The following is a 16,665-nucleotide window of genomic DNA, read 5'->3' on the forward strand; positions in this document are numbered from 1 at the left end:
TGAAGTAGAGCTGATAGTACTTGGCCAAAGGGAGCTGCTCTGGGGCCAACGGCAGAGCTGGCCCCGGAGTGGACAGGACAAAGTCGCGGAGCCCTCAGCCCGTGCCAGGCACTATTCTGAGCACTTTACATGCATTCACTCCTTTAAGCCTCACGGCAACATTCTGAGGTAGGCACTCGCATTCCCCTTGGTGCAAACTCTCTGACCCAATGACCACAATGGCTCTGAGCCATAGTTTTTATGTTTCCTAAAAGAAAAAAGTAAACTCATCAAACTGTTACTTTCACTAATACTGATTCACTTACTTCCAAGTGGTGAGACCCAAAAAGCTGAAAGAGAAGCAAGCAAATATATAATTAGAGGCCACATCTCTGCTCCGAAATTTCACAAACCCCCACCACCCAAAGACTAGGTACAGAGGCAGATCCTTGTATCAGAAAACTCTTTATTTTAAAAATGCTGAACTCACCCCATCCATGTCGACCAGAGTGAGGATTTGGGTTCAATAGGATTGGGGCTTTTCATCAGAGCGCCATCGTCCAAGTGCCGCTTCTTTCTCATGGAACGGGAGGCTCGGAGGGGTGGGCAAAGAGAGATGGAAGGAACCGGAAAATCTTCTTTGCTACCTTCCAACTTATGTTGCAATAATATCTGTCCCAAAGATCCAGCAAGAGAGTGGTGGAGAGAGAATCAGAGGGCCTGGACACAGAGAATGCAGACTGAGCCCCATTCTCTAGGAACAAGGAAACCATTCATCCAGATGTTGCCTGCACTGTGCTGGATGAAACATTAGTCCCACTTACCTGAGACGTTACAAAGAACTCTGCATTTTCCGTGAAACCAGTGAGACTCCCAATCTCCCCAAGTCCCCTTGTGCATAATTAAATCTTCATAAAAGAGCCCACGTCCTAAATATCTAGTTAAACCAAAAAGTAAATTCATTCAAAAGGTCCCTGGTTTTTCTCATTCCCTCTGGCATGATAAGCACATGCATCATGACAGAGTTGTAAAGGAAGGTGGGAGATAAACCCAGGTTTTAGCCTACAGGAAATATGACACCTAAGTCACCTTGGCCACCCAAGAAGTCAGAGAGATTGTACCCTGTGTGGACTCCCGCATGCGTAAAGGTGGCAAAAGAATATTGATTGAGTAGCTGTGAAGCATCGTCTGGTTTTCACAGTAGCACAGATTCTGAGAGGTTAAGTGAATAACCAAAGGTCACACATCTGGCAAGTGAATAGGGATGCCAAGGGCTCAAACCCAGGTCTGCGGGACACTCATGCCCTGGGATCCCTCTATGCGAACTTACTGCCTTTTCAAATAATCAACATGGAGGGCTGTGGTCACTAGGCCCTTCCATCTTTCCTTTTGTGCCATTTGCTAAAATCCTATGGTGTATTTCTTTGCTCTGTTCTATACACTATACACTAAGGTGCCATGCCTGTTGGAGAGAAGCACGATAGAAAAGCACAATCTGTTTTCAGGGATGTTTAATTCACATTATATATCAAGTACAAGAAGAAGAGAATTGCTTCTGTGCATGAATGTGAGCCAGCCCAGGAGAAAAACCATGGTCCACCAGCCAGAACAAGATAAGCAAACACCTGCTGCAAATTGTTCCCCAGAAGTTGCAGAGGCAGGATATAAGAGACGAAAAATAACAGTGAGGCCTTACGTTCGTGGAGCTTTTTACACCCTGTGCAAATCCTTTCGCTTGCATCAGCTCATTTGGTCCTCACATCTGGCCTGTGAGATGGGAGTCTGTTTTCTCATTCTGATCAATGAGGAAACTGGAATAAGAAAAGTCAGATAACTCACCCAATGCTAGAAAGCCACAAAGTGGTAGAACTATGACTTGAACCCAGATCCTCTATATTAAATGCTTTGTTATTTGTGTGAAAACAGTAGCACGCTCACTGTCACACCTCATTCTTTCCTCCTCTGACTCTCCTTTGCTTCCTCTTCTAATGCCATTCAAGTATATCAAAGCAGCGCGCAGAGTTTCTAGCAGGATGAATTTTCTGTCTTCCTTTCCCCTGGGCCTTCGCTTCTGAAAACCAGTCCCATACTCTTTCCACTCTGAGAGCCAAGAATCCCAGCCCACTCAGAGGCAAGTCCTCTGTGATCTGCTTGAATTCATTGCAGGAATCACAAAGACACAGATGGGTTTAGGGACTTAACTCTAAACCATTGGTCAGGTGTGTCTTTCAATCTTTAGCCCCTGAATCACAGTGCTATATCGAGGTGTTCTTACAAACACAGGTTGAAACTCAACCAGGTACTCTTTCCTTACTCACAGGGAAAGTCCTAGAAGTGGCCACCAGAACTCGCACACCACCCCAAGGTTAAATAGTTAAATACATGCAGAACCCCACCTGATCATTAGACCACTCTACTGTCTTTATTTAGTGACTTTTTTCTGTTCCTCACCTTTAGGCAAGCAGCAAAGTATACTCATTCCTTCTAAAAGATAGTATCAGCCATTATGAAAATAGAATCCCAAGTACTTCCAATTGGACTTGTGTGCTGAGTTCAGGAAGCCCTCAGAGACTTGGAAAGGACAGAAGCTGGGCCAGCTAATGTAGGGACACCCAGGGGCTCCGCCTCTGATGGTTCCAGCCATTCAGTATCCCAGTTGCCATGACTCCTGTTCAGTGGAATAAATGCTATCTGAGAGAGGCTTACCTCGGTTAGTGAAAGTCCCCAGTCCTAAGTCCTTCCTTTATTCTAACTAACTCCTGTCCTGCCCCCACTCTCCAATCCCAGTTCAGTGGTCTCTGGGAGGTGCTGAATGTGCTGAATTGTTCTGAATGTGCTGAATCATCCGTGAGCTCCTTGTCTTTCTGAGGCTGCTGTTTATTTGGCATCATCTATAAACCATAATCATAAAGAAATAAGTTCTTTTTGGATACTTATCATGTGCAAATTTGGTCACTCTTAGGGATTTTGTCCGTCTTTCAACCTCAGTCCCTGACACGTAGTAGGTGCTCAGAAATTTTCAGTTGAAATTTTGAACGACCCTGTGTTAGGCTGCTGGGAATTACAGGTTTTGAATTCAGGCACATAGACACACGCATGAGTTACATGCATAGTGCATACACGATGTGTGGGAAATACCTCTAAGTCTTTCAGTGATTTATTCTGGGAAGTACCTTCTGCTGTTGTTGCATTGTTATTTTCCAGGCACTGTTGTAGAATTCGGTTGTAGACGGAGCCTGTTTTCAGTTTTTACACTGTTGAATAATGTGAGCCAGCAAAAATGGTGAAATGCTCCTCATCTTTAGTCTCTCTGCCCTTCCCTGCGGCCGTGTTCTCCCTTCTCTGCAGACCCGCTCTGCGTCTCTCTGTGAACTCACTCACTTTCTCTCGGATATTGCCTCTGGAACTAGGAGATGTCGCCCAGACTTAGTTGTGTGCAGTTACTTCACAAAACGCGATTGCCGAGTAGCTGTCACACGAGTGTGGCGCAGACACCAGACACCAGAATTTTGGCAGACTCGTCAGGATGCACCACTAGTTTCTGCGGTAGTCGAGGGATCGTGTTGGTGCCGGGACCGGTTCAGGGCACGTCTAAGAGGTGTGACTATAAACTAATGAGCCTGGCTTTATATAAACAAACACCCCAGAAAGTCTACAGTCCAAATAAATGTTATCCTTTAACATGGTCCTCATGGGAGACCCCACACTTGCTCCAACAGAGCTGCTATTGCTCGAAACACTTTTGGATTTGTCCTCAGAGCCAGTTTATGAGAAAATCTGACTCGTTGCTTAGAGTCACACCTGATTTTTGTTCCAAAACAGCATTGCCCAGCGTCATCACCCTCCATGTTCACCAGACTTGGCTTCAGATGATTTAGAGAGGTTTCCTGAAATCAAATCCACCCTCAAAGGACAAAGATTTGCAACCATTAAGAATTTGTAAAGAACAAGCTTTGGGCAGGTCTCTAGAATGAGTCCCAGGTATTTTTGTTTGCTTCATTAAAATAGGCGTAGAAATCCTCACTCTAACTTACAGTCCTGCTCCTCGAGCCTCATCTCATACTGCTCACCCCTCATGCACGGTACACTAGCCCCACCAGCCTCCCTCCGGTCCCATGAACACGCTGCACTCACTCTCTTCCCCAGAGGGCCTCTGTCCTGGCTATTCCCTGTTTGGAGGGGTGCTCGAATGCTCTCAGTCATGATCACTCCCTGGCCAGCTCCTTCCTAACGTTTTCACTTAATGTCACATCTTCAAGTGAGGCTTTCTCGGGCCACTTAGTCCAAAGTCACTTTCTAATCACATTACTATATTTTAATCTTCTGCATACATAGCACTTATCACTATATATTTTTTTCATTTTATTTATCCGTCTCTCCTGCATTAAATTGTAAGCTCTGCAGAGCAGAACCTGTCTGTTCATTCATCACAGTATCCCCAGCAAACAGTAGGCACTCATTTATAAATGTGTGTTGAATTGAATGAATCTCAAGGCTAATTCTTTTGAAGGGTGTGAATATATTATTTATTTTGAAGAGAATGATTTTACTAAATACTGAATGAATTGATCTTTTTTTTATATTTCCAAACAATTATTTAGACACCAGGCGGCCACAGCACAGGTCTACTTACCTGCTTCCCAATAATTAATTGTCCTTTCATTCTCTTGTTTTTAATTTTTAAATATTCACACAACCAGAATATATTCTCCTTGTAAAAAATAAAAAACATTATAGATAAAGCTCAAAGAAGCCTTTGACAACCCATACAGCCTGGCCTTGTGCCCTGCACGTGCTCACAGTCTAGGCCCCTGTCCCTGAATTCCCCCAACATAACTCCAGGCTTGACTGAGCTAGGGGATCTACTTCCAACCTTACTCAGAGTGACTGTTGCCAAGAGACTCACTTTCCTTCCTGCGTGGGCCTCTCCAGGGGGCTGCTTCCCTGAAATGACTGTTAGCTTCCCTCAGTGCCAACGATCTGAGAGTCAGAGAAAGAGACCAAGTTAGAAGCAACAGTGTCTTTTATGACCTAATCTCAGGAAGGACATATTCTCACTTCCTGCCGAACACTGTTGATCACACAGACCCACTCTGGTACAGTGTAGCCGGGTGTGCATGCTGCGAGGCAGACACCATCAGGGGCGCTCCTGGAGGCTGGCTTCCCCACCACCTATCTGAGTTGTTGAGGATTAAATGTAATAGCAGCTTTAAACTACTTCCTTGGCATATTGTAAATGGTCAGAAAAAACTGTTAATCAGTGTAAATATCAAAAACAATATAAAACAAGAGTTTCTGGTAAAGAAGTTAAATACTTTACAGATCTCAAAAACAATATAAAACAAGCCAAGAGCTTCTGGCAAAGAATTTAAATATTTTACCTATCTACTGTATAGTTTGTGCTTTGAAAACACTGTCCAGTACGAGCATTCTTAAACGTTTGTGGAATTTTATTTTCTTAAACTGCTCTGTCCGACGCGGGAGCCACCAGCCATATGTGACAATTGAGTATTTTGAAATGCATCTTGTCCAAATTAAAATGTGTTCCAAATGTAAAACAACCCTGATTTTTTAAGGCTTAAGTATAATAAAATATATTTTGTTTATTATATGCATTACATATAATTTATATTTATATATTTATTTTATATATAATATATATCCTACCTCAATGATTTTACATTGATTACATGTTAAGATGATAATATTTTGGATCTACAGAGTTGACGAAGATAGATTATTAAAGTTAATATCATTTTTTCTTTTTTTAACTTTTTCATTTTATTTTTTCAAATTTTTATTTAAATTCTAATTAGTTAAAATGTAGTGTAAGGTTGGCTTCAGGAGTAGAATTTAGTGACTCATCACTTACAAATAACACCCAGTGTTCAACGCAACAAACGCCCTTCTTAATACTCATAATCCATTTAGCCCATCCCCCACTCACCTCCCTTCAGCAACCTTCAGTACTTTCTTTTCTTTTATAATGTCACTGCTAGGAAATTTTAAATGATGTGGGCTACATTATATTTCTGTTAGCACTGAAAGTATTGGCAGGAGATACGGTTATCTTCTTTCATACTTAAGCCATGACATCATTTGATGATCTGCTTTGGATTTTCTGAATTATTTCCTCAAGGCTTTTGTATGCTTGTTTTAGAAATGTCCATTTGCCCTTTGGAGTTAGGTTGGAAGTATTGCTTTCTGTGCCATTGGCTCTGGCTTCTTAAAGAACCACAATTACAACTTAAACTATATAATACGGACTTTGTGAATCCACATTCTGGAAAGTAGCAGGGAAGAACATTCCAGAGCCCCATGTCCAGGATGTAATGAGCTCTAGGAGAACACGCCACAGTAATTAAAATGAAACATTTAACCTCCAAATCTCTGAAACTTTTTGGAACCACATTCTCAGAGTCCTTGGGAAAACCTGAAATAAGACAACAGGTTGAGACCCAAGAGAAACCAGAGTGAATTCTGAGATGTGAACCTCAGCGAGACAGGTAAATTGAAACAGATTTTGAGCTTTTCTGGTATGAGAGTTTTTGAATTAAAAATCATTTAATTTTTGGACTCTTCTGTAGTATTTCTTTTGACGTTCTAACCTGAAAACAAGGCAGCTGTGAGGTTGTTAGAAGGTTGTCACTTATGATAGCAAAGATAAATTTTATTAACTGCTCTTCTTGGTTGCCCCGAGGACTTTGGCTTACAATTTAAGGTTTCTACCTATGTGACGTTGTTTTCTTCCCTGAAGTAATGGATAGGGTTGAAATTGATACCACTTAGTATATAATATATTTCTGAATGGTAGTTGGGACAGAAGATTTTTACCTGGGGCAAAGATTTTTTTTTTTTTTTTTTTTTTTTTTTTTATGAAAGAGCATAGAGTATTTGATAAAATGTATTTATTTTTGTGTGCCTCTAAAAAGTATAACACAGACCGGTGAGTGTAATAATGATAATACAAAACTCCACTTATTGAGAGCCATCTATGAAGGGTTATCAGTAAATTACTGGAGCTTGTGAGATAGCTTATTATGCCACTTTTCAGATGAGGTGCTTGGGTTCAAGATGGCAGCACAACTGGTGAGGACCACACATTCCTAACGGGCAGCACTTGACCTAGATCAATAACTTAAAGCCCTCTTACCGTTTGGCCTCCAGTTTGGAAATAAGAGGAAAGCAGTTTCAGCTCAGGATGAGGAAACTTTTAAAATTGAATGAAGCTCTTAAAACTGAAAGTGAGCGTGGGCAGGGCCATCTTGGTGAGCAGCGAGTTCCCCTCCTGGAGGAAATCCTACAGGGCCAAAGGTGTTATAAAAAGGCTGGTTAAGGCTCCTTCAGACTAAAGGAGTGTCTTGTGCCTCCTTTTCTCATCAATAAGTTAAAAAACAAATTGCTAGTAACAATAGAAAAGTTGTTGCTAAGTTGCAAAATGCCCTATCATTAGTAATAGGAAAATGTATTCTTTTTTTTTCAAGTAGATCAAATGAATTATTCCCTAAAACTTTTAGCTAGGAATTAAAATTAGTTAACATTTTACCTCCTTGTATTTTCAATCTCTAAGCAATTATCAGCCAGGCCCAAACTCACCAATTACAGGGCAGGACGAAATGAAGAAATAGTAGGTAGTAGGCGCTCCATAGGTTAGAGTCTGATGGTGAGGAAAAACGTTCAGTCTGATCATTATTTATCTCAGGACTTAAACAGTAACCGTAATTGTATTCTTTGAACACCAAGTTCCCACCCCACCCCCACCCCCACCTCGTAGTTAATTAGCTGGGCAGGTCTTAGAACAAATACCCACTCAGACACTGGGTGGTAGAAATGCTGTTGATAATTAAACACCACAATAGCATGGGGCCTATTCCAGGAGCAGCCGAGTGGTCTTGCCCCAGCCGGGCGGCTCACCACACACTCACAGACCCTCTATTGTGCTGGCGATGGCTGCTCAGAGGGGTAGTTGCTTGGCTGGAGAAGGAACTAACTGCAGTCTAAGAGAGAAAAGACCAAACCTTGCAAACAGATCAGGAATTCTGCGCTCAAGAGAAAATGCCACGAGTGTGGAAGTTAAAGGGGAAGGGATCCAAGAAAAAGAGAAGTGGATGGGCAAGAGAACCAATTATATGATAGACACAGCCTTTCCAGTTCCAATGTCCATCCAAATGAGCTCACCAGCCTCATGCCAGATCCATAGCAATTAGAAAACTGCAATACATAAATATGAGGTTAATTTGCATGCCATTTGGTTTAGAGGAAGTTCCCTGGGTTCTTTGAGATTTTTAAGAAAATCTTGGATAATAATGTCCAAGGTCTACTTGAGTTTCGGTTCCTTCATCTTTATAACAGACGGCTAAAAATATAATAATAAAATAAGGGCGTTAAAATGTTCTCATTCTGGGGTGGCAAAAATAGGAAGGGGGCTCTCGGAATAGTTTGCAAGGTGTCAGAAAGCCCAAACTTCCCACCATCACTCAAGATAAAACTACACAGTCTAATATAATTATCATATTGCTTCTGCTTAAAATATATTAACCCAGTTTGCTAGGTTGATTATCTCATACTGAACAGATGTGACTCTTGGCAGCTATATAGGTCATTAATAATAGGGAGAAAAATGATTACTTTGTAAGTCAGCTGATTTGGTAGTCAATAAAGAAAATCTTTCAGAAGAGAGTGTTTTATTAAGCTATTAAAAAATCCATAGAAAAAAAATAATAAAGGTTTTGCTGGGTGAAATGGTTGGAAACCACTGGCTCAGTTAGTGCCTTTTCTAGTCATCCATGGAATTACCTCTAGCAACAGAGGCAAGTGAGTGTGTTCTCAGGGGCATCTGGGGACTTAGACTGGGAAAAAAGTGGGGGGGGCAGATTTCCATAAAGTTCTCTCTCTCTCTTTTTTTTTTTAAGCTTTCAATTTTGGGGCGAAATTTCCATTCTCCTCCATAAGTGTTTGTTTTGATTTTTAAATAATATGCTTTCACCAAAGTCTGTGTGGAGACACTGATGCCCCAGGAGGGTGCACGTATTCGCTCTGTGCACGCCTTCGCTCCAGAGATGCCCACTGCATGCCCCCCCACCTCATTATATAGTATATAATATATATAATATACCACATTAGGTATCCCAGTTTGAGAAGCACAGGGATCCAGCTGATCTTGGAAAATTCACATGGTTATAAAATTAAATAGGTTTCCCCCTAGCCTCTGAAGAGGCAACATGCTTGACCTTAAAGATGTGGAATCCCTTCACCAGTACAACTCAGACAGCGTCAAGGCCACAGCCTTAGAGGAAAGGGAAAATGTGGAAACAAAGCATGTTGTGCTAAGAAAAGCAGAAAAAAATCTCAGGGGGAGCCAAGCATAGCTCGAAAGAAGCTGTCCATCTGAAATGCCACCTGGAATTCACACCAGTAATAACTGTTGTGGATATAAAAATTAATAGGGGGGATTTCATAGTATTAGAAAAATTTATTTTTATAAATCATGTGTCTATCACCCAAGTGTTGACGCATGCATGCAATTCAAACATTAGGCTTACAATAAAAAGCTCACTGAATGACTTAGCAAGGACAATTCCCCCATTTTCTCTATAATTTGGAGTGGAAGGAGGGGGGCCGTGGGCAGAGGGTGCAGTTACTGGGTCAATTAATCAACCTGAGAACTGTGACACAAACCCTGACGCCTAACCTATGTCTAAAAATACACAAATGTATACGAATTTGTTTTCAACTGTCAATGCCTATATTTAGGACCTTCCCAGCAAGGCTATAATGAGACTGTGTTTGAGGCCTTCAGTCATAGCAGACTCTACCATTAATCTGAAGTTAGTTAAATTAACAGCATTTAGTACTGGCTTGTCAATCTCACTGCTCCAGGAAATTGCACCTTGAGGCTACTAATATTGCCAATTTTTCCACTAGAGTATGCGCCCGCGTGTGTGTATGTGTATTTTTTTCTCCAGAGCCTCCGTGTTCATACGCCATCATTGCTTCCCTACGTCCACAGCACTTATATTATCATTTATTCTGGCCTCCTTTAGCCTTCCCGGGGGATTCTGCGTAGTGTAGCTGCTCAGTGAAAGAGTTTTTTAGCTTTATATTTATTTGTTTATTTTTCTGTCATGGCTCATGACTGAGGCTTTAAAAAAAGTGTGACGGTATTCAGAGTACATGATTGACTGCTACAGCAACATTCATTAACCATGAGAAATCTGCAGCAAAACACAGTCCTGAGTGTTCTAAACAGCAACTTGAAAAAGAAAGAAGAAAGAAAAAAAAAAAAGACTTGCCTAATTTTTCATTGACCTCATCTGTAAATAAATTGAGACTGATGGTGAGCAGGGGCAATAATAAATGAGTATTCATTTCCTGTAATCAATGCAGACATGCCTATGAGCACAGAGAATATGAATATATAACCACCTAATTTCCATTTCAAAATACACCTAACAAATTTTCACTTGAGTTATCTTCATAATATTTTCCTCCCTTAATTAGAAGAATGAAATGTTTGGATTTCGTTCCCACCCACCAGGATGAAATATTGTTTTGGTCACACAGTGTCAGACACACATTGGTGACAGCAGCTGAGCCTGATTCTGGTCTGTCCCGTTCTTTCTGTGGTTCCTTCCACACACCCATGCTGAGGCTGTCGCCTCCTTACCACGAACTACGTCCTCCTGCCTCCCTTGGCAAGGGACTTCCAAGGCCCCCCTCAAACATATGGGAGCCATGAGGAAACCCCCAGAAGCAGCTTCCCAACCCAACACACGAATGTGAAACGTTCTGTCACTGTCATGAACATTCTCTCTCACAAGGGCCGGTCAGGTGAACAGTATGACGTGAATTTCATGGAGACACCATGTATGGGGTAAAACAGAAATATCAGACTGTATAATTTCTCTCAGGAGGAAGAGTAGTAGAACTTGCTGATGAGCATGGGCATCTGCAGAGAAGATTCCTTCCCTGAGATCATGATCAGAGATGGAATTGTTAGGAGAGCATAGTCTGGTCACGCCCAGTCATGAGGACTCACCACCGCTACTGTGGCAGTGGGAATAGAACACTTCATCAGCAATAAATAAATTGGTTAATTACAATACAATTACGCCACTAAGACCTATGTACAAAAATGTCTGTGCGTTGGGCACAACGTGGTTAAGAGCAGAACATTCTAATCAGATTCTACCCCACCAAAAAAACACCAAACAACTTTAACAGAATGCAGCTTGCCTCCTGGATGCCTTTTCTTACGACCTTCCTAGCCCTACAAGAGCTTTTGGCCCTACATGTTTGTCTTTGCAAAAGTCATGGAAACAACTGTGTGCAGTCTGGGTTAGAAGTGGTCCTCGTGGGTACTTGATGGTGGAACTCTAATGAACTGTGCTAGCCAGCTGTTCAGGGCACATATTATAGGAGGGGCACCAGGGCAATGAACATCTTAAATTGATGGACTTAACATTTAATCTAGTTGTCAGTGTCACCACGTAGACCTTGTTGGATAAGTCAGTTAATAAGGAACATAGACTTACCCCGGGCATTTTTTAAACCCAAAAGTCAACTCTTAACTCCCCTGCCCATGAAACAGTGTTCCCCCAGAAAGAGAAAGGAGTCACCCATGTCTTTCCCTGCAGTTGTCAGCCTGGAAAGCCGAGCACTGCACCTCACCACACTGGTGCAGGAAGCCCAGCAGAGGGTGAGTGAACTGTCTGCCCAGGTGGAGAACGAAGGACCAAGTCTGGACAGCACAGAGAAGGAAAAACAGCTGAGAGCTTGGGAGTGGCGGTGTCGACTGTACAGACGCATGAGGACTGGCTTCGAGCACGCCAGTGAGTAAAAGCCGAAGACTTCTGCGTTTAACTAGAAGCCAGGTTGGCTGGACACAGCCAGGCCTTTTTTTACTGATTTTTTTTTCCCCGACTCTGCTCCAGGGTCATGGATGGCCGTTGTCAGCCTATTTGGAGTGAGGGTTCTGGGCGGCTGTAAAAGGATCTTTTGTCTTGCTTGATTTTCTGGCTCCCAGTAGGTTCTCTGACCACAGCCATGAGGCTTCAGTGCTGCTGGCCTCTCTCCACCATGTCACACTCATCTAGTGCTTTCCACCCGATACGCCCCAATGCCTAATAACCTGGATGGTCTGATACCCTAAGTGGCTATATTTTGGGATGGGGAGGTGGAAAATATTTGTTTGTCCAGTTCCTGCCTCCAACCCGAGTTTAAGTTGTTTTCAACTCTCTACTACATTTTTTATAGAGCGCTTATATAAACCGACCTTCGGTTAATACAGGCCACAGAGGATAGTCAGTCAGCCCCTGAATTATGCTTGGTCTGCACTTCCATTCTCTTCGTCAATTCTTTTTGTTAGTTTTAAGGAAAGCCTTGTTTCTCGATAATGCTCATTAGCACTGGAAGGTACAGTGTACAGCAGTCCCTAATATACAAAAGTATCAAATTCAGACACTTGGGGAATATTAAAATCTTGTTCCAAAAGGAGATCTTATTTAAACGACAATGAAAAAAAAATTAGACTGGAGGATTTAAATATAAGGGAAAGGATCAGTTCATTAGTTTGGGAATATCTGCCTCTGCTTTGTCCTATAGGTAAAGACGAAGGCAGTGAAAATCTTGTTCTCTGAAGCAGTTCTGTATAGTAAGGACTGCATCTAAGCCTCATCCTTTCTCTTAAAGCAAACAACTTAAGCGACATTAATGAAAGTATGTTTCAAAATTAACATTAATGGAAGTTTTTTTCAAAATTAACACTAATGAAAGTTTGTTTCAAAATTAACAGTCTCTTCAGCGGTGCTGATACATGTGTTTTCTTATTTAAAAAAAGAGACATGCAGCATTTGTTTTAATAAATGCATTTGCAATTGTGCCTCATTTAGGACAGATTACTATTAGAAGCAACCATAGTTTTACACTTCTGCCATTTGAGAGGGAATTTTCTAAATCACAAAACGCCTTCTGGGTGTTAAGGAACACCTAGAACTATCAGGAGTCCTTTAAAACCCAAGGTTATTAGGTATGGCATTCGTCTGTGAATTCTTTTTCAGAAAATGTTACATGATATAATAGGAGGCACCATGAGAGAAGGCAGGTTGGCATTCTGTCCTGGGAAGACCCCAGAATCAGGCCCCGGAAGCCATGGGGCTTCGTCCTAGCTGTGTGTCTTTGCTGTGTCCTTGAACAAGTAGTGTGGCCTCTTTGGACTGCAGGTTCCTCATCCTCAATAGGCACATGCTCTGCTTGCCTTTTCTACCCAGCAGGGTTGCAGAAAGGCTCCAGTGAAATGATTTCCATGAAAGTACTTCATGAAACGTAGCAGTCTCTATGAGCAGCCGGCTCCTGCTAACACTTCCCGGCCTCCTCTCCACTGGTCCAGGCCAATCTCCTGTTGGGTTTCCAGGATACTTTGGGAAGGCTTAACTGGTATTATTTATCCCTTCAGAAGACGTTCTAATGCTCAAATAAGACCACGATGGCAACAAATAAAGGCCATTGAGACTTCTAATGAAAATGTTCAAAAGCAAAAGCTATTAGGCTCTACAAACAAATGTTTCCATAGTGTGTGTTTCAGGGTATCCTTTGAAGAGGCAGGAACATTGTTTAAAAAGGATTTGCAATGTTAAGATCCTTACGTTTTTCCTTCTGTCCCAGGAGCCCCTGAGGTGCCAACCAACGCCTGTCTCATGGTAACCAGCAGCACGGCACTCACTGTCAGCTTTCAAGAGCCTCTTAGTGTCAACGCAGCTGTAGTAACCAGATATAAAGGTACCAGAGTCCGGTTGTTGGTTTTTTTGTTTTTTTTTTTTGTTTTTTTTTTTTTTCATTGTTTCTTCTTAAAAAAACAGTCCATTGTTTGGGGATCAGTTGTGCATTTTGTATGTTTGTTTTTCCTGCTTGTGGGATTTTTTTTTCTATGCCATGTACTTTTTGAGTTGAAATATTTCCGTAGGTGCTCATGTACAGAGCAAAATGTTAATGAGAGTAAGTCACAGAGAAGACGGACCATAGGACCAGGCTGTCGTTATGCCAAGCCCCTCCAAAATATTAATCCCATTCTTGTTTGCAGAAGACCTGTTTTGTGCATAGTGTAGGTCTGGAGACAGAATTAAGTAGGAACAATTGGCCTCCATCCAAGGAGCTCAGAGGATGGGATACAGAACATACTAAGTAGTGGGGCATATGACTTGATACCTGTAACAGCAGGTAAACTGGAGTTCAGGATTAAAAAAAAAAAAAAAAAAAGATAAAGGACATTAGGGGTCAGAAAAGAAAGAGGGAGGTAACAGGATAAGATCAGAAAGGCCCCAAGGTGCAGGTGGCATGTGGCTTTCAAGGATGGCTAGGATTTGGACCAAAAGATGTTGAAGGGGAAAGTAATCTCCAAGTGGAGAGAACAGTGGGCACAGGTTAATACTTGTGAAGCAAGAGCATGCTAGGACAGGCAAAAGGGAGCAAGAAAACCAGTTGTGGCTCCAGGGGCGCTGAGGGTTCACGAAAAGGCACAGTGAAATGTCAGAGCAGAGAGAGAAATGAGCACAGGAGGCAGGGGGACCTGAATTCAAATTTAAGGAGTTTTCGGCATTATTTGATGAACTCTGCAGAACACTGAATCAGGTAGGGACAGGATCAGAGGTAGATGGTGAAATATTTGGGTTGCAAGGCTGTGTACGATATACCAGAAGAGATGTGGGCCAAGAACAGGGAAGTGGGTTCGGCAGCTAGCTGGGGGAGCCATGACAGCTTGACGTGTCTGTGAAAGGAGAGAGGGAGCCCAGAGGAGACGGACAGCAGAATGACACGGGGATGAGAACTGCCAAGGCTGCAGAGCACCGACTGTATACCCGGCACCTCGGCAAGCTATCGGCTACACTAACTGCACGTGATCTTCACAGCAGCCCTATCAGTGGGCACTGTTAGGATTTCTACTTTGTAGGTGAGAAGACTGAAGCACTGAGGTTAAGGAATTTGCCTGAAGACAAAAACCAGAGCCAGAAGTATCCCATTATGTGGATTCTCGAATGCGGTGGTCAAAAAAAAGAGCAAAGTCGATTTTCCTGACTCAGGGGGACATATGGAAGTAGTCTGAATGGCCCCACAACTTGATAAAGTCCTCCGTGCATAGATTCCCAGATGCCAGCCCATAAGGCAGCAGTCCTGTGTCCAAGCAGTCTATGTGCCTCCTGTCTCCTTCCCAGGGCCTGTTCCCTCAGAGAATTTTCTAGGTCTGCAAATATTACTCTGCCCACACCTGTAGCTTTCTGAGGTACTTGGAATTTTCCAGATAACTCCACTTTGTACTACCTGAGGTAAGGCAGTCTAGCATTTGTTACCATTTGGGGTTTTCTGTATCAGAGAGAAGGTAGCCTGAGGGTACTAGTGACAAAAGACAAATGAAGCCACCCAAGGTGGCCTCCCACGGCCATCCTTTGATACAGTTCTGATACTTTGTCTTGGTTGCCTGCACCGCCAGGACTTCCTGAAACTCAGAGCCAGGGTTTGCGGGCAGTGGCAGACTTGGACATTTTCCTCTCTCTACCTCTCTCCAGCTCCGGGTTGTGATGAAGGGTTTCATCAGTGCTGCCAAGCTCGACATTTTCTTCTTACATTTGATTAGTGAGCTATCGGGAGCTAATTTATCCAGACTGTCAGCTATTTAATACTCGACCATCGTGCCAGCAAGTTCTATCAGCATTCACATATTAACACGTCTCATCTCAGGAGACTTGTATTTGGGTGAGGTTGAAAATGAAAGCTACAAGTGGGTTCTGTTAGCGACTGGAGGAGATTAATTAAGCATTATAAATAGAATTGTCTGTTGCATTATGGAGTAGGTTTCCTTGTGTTAATTTATAAGGTCATAAATTGAGTCCTTAACCTGGCCACTCTCAGGGGTTATTTAAAACAGCTGGCAGTCTCCTGCACCCAGAGACAGCAGGACAGTTTTTAATTCAGTTGAAGTCATTATTTAATTACAGAAATATTAGCAAAATTACCCTGAAACAAGGCTAATTATTTATTTGCATTAAAAAAGATGAAACAATCGAGAAATCCACAGAATGAAATGTCAGTTATCTAATTGGTTAGAGGGAGGGCTTACCCCTACAGTATTTAGGGTTTGGAAAAACATCTCAAACTGCTTTCCAGAATTTTTGGGTTCACAAAACCTCAAGCTTGTTTTGACAACTGGATGTTCTCCCCCTTCAGACCGAAGCCTGTGTTTCAAAGAAAATCTGAATCCTTCCGTTTCTCACGTGTGTACACTCAACTCATTAACATGTTCCGTTTTTTTTTTGTTTGTTTGTTGATATCCAGAAATCTTTTTAAGAGCATCTCTTTATAAGCATTCTTCAGGCCCAGGGACCAAGCACCGGGCCAACTGCTGTCACAACTTGGACATTAAAGACATCAATTTCAGTTTAAAACCCAGAAATAGTTTTGAGTAAGACCCACTGGAGTTTTTTGCTTCCATCTCCCTTAAATGTGGGGAAATGGCGCTAAGAGAATGACTGTCTGTTTCCAGGTATTTCTTCCTTGGATTCAAAGAGGAGGGGCATCTTTTGGTCCCATCTCACCAATTCCATGGCTTATAGAGCCAAACCAGGATTATTTCAAACACTTTGATGTTTTGGACAGTTGCCAGAATTGCTCTCCCCCCCCCCCCACTCGCCTTGGGTA

The 16,665-nt window shown here is 42.3% G+C and overlaps 1 protein-coding gene across 1 annotated transcript in view; it reads left to right on the forward strand.

Annotated features, from left to right (window-relative positions):
* The window catches only part of ANKFN1 (ankyrin repeat and fibronectin type III domain containing 1), a 156,163-nt gene that overhangs the window by 25,855 nt on the left and 113,643 nt on the right, over nucleotides 1-16,665 (forward strand). The window contains exons 4-5 of the mRNA XM_059379026.1: nucleotides 11,616-11,810; nucleotides 13,642-13,755. Coding sequence (XP_059235009.1) covers nucleotides 11,616-11,810; nucleotides 13,642-13,755 — 309 coding nt within the window. The remainder of the gene's footprint in view (nucleotides 1-11,615; nucleotides 11,811-13,641; nucleotides 13,756-16,665) is intronic.

This window comes from Mustela nigripes, chromosome 16 (genome assembly GCF_022355385.1).
Source record: "Mustela nigripes isolate SB6536 chromosome 16, MUSNIG.SB6536, whole genome shotgun sequence".
Lineage (NCBI taxonomy): Eukaryota > Metazoa > Chordata > Mammalia > Carnivora > Mustelidae > Mustela > Mustela nigripes.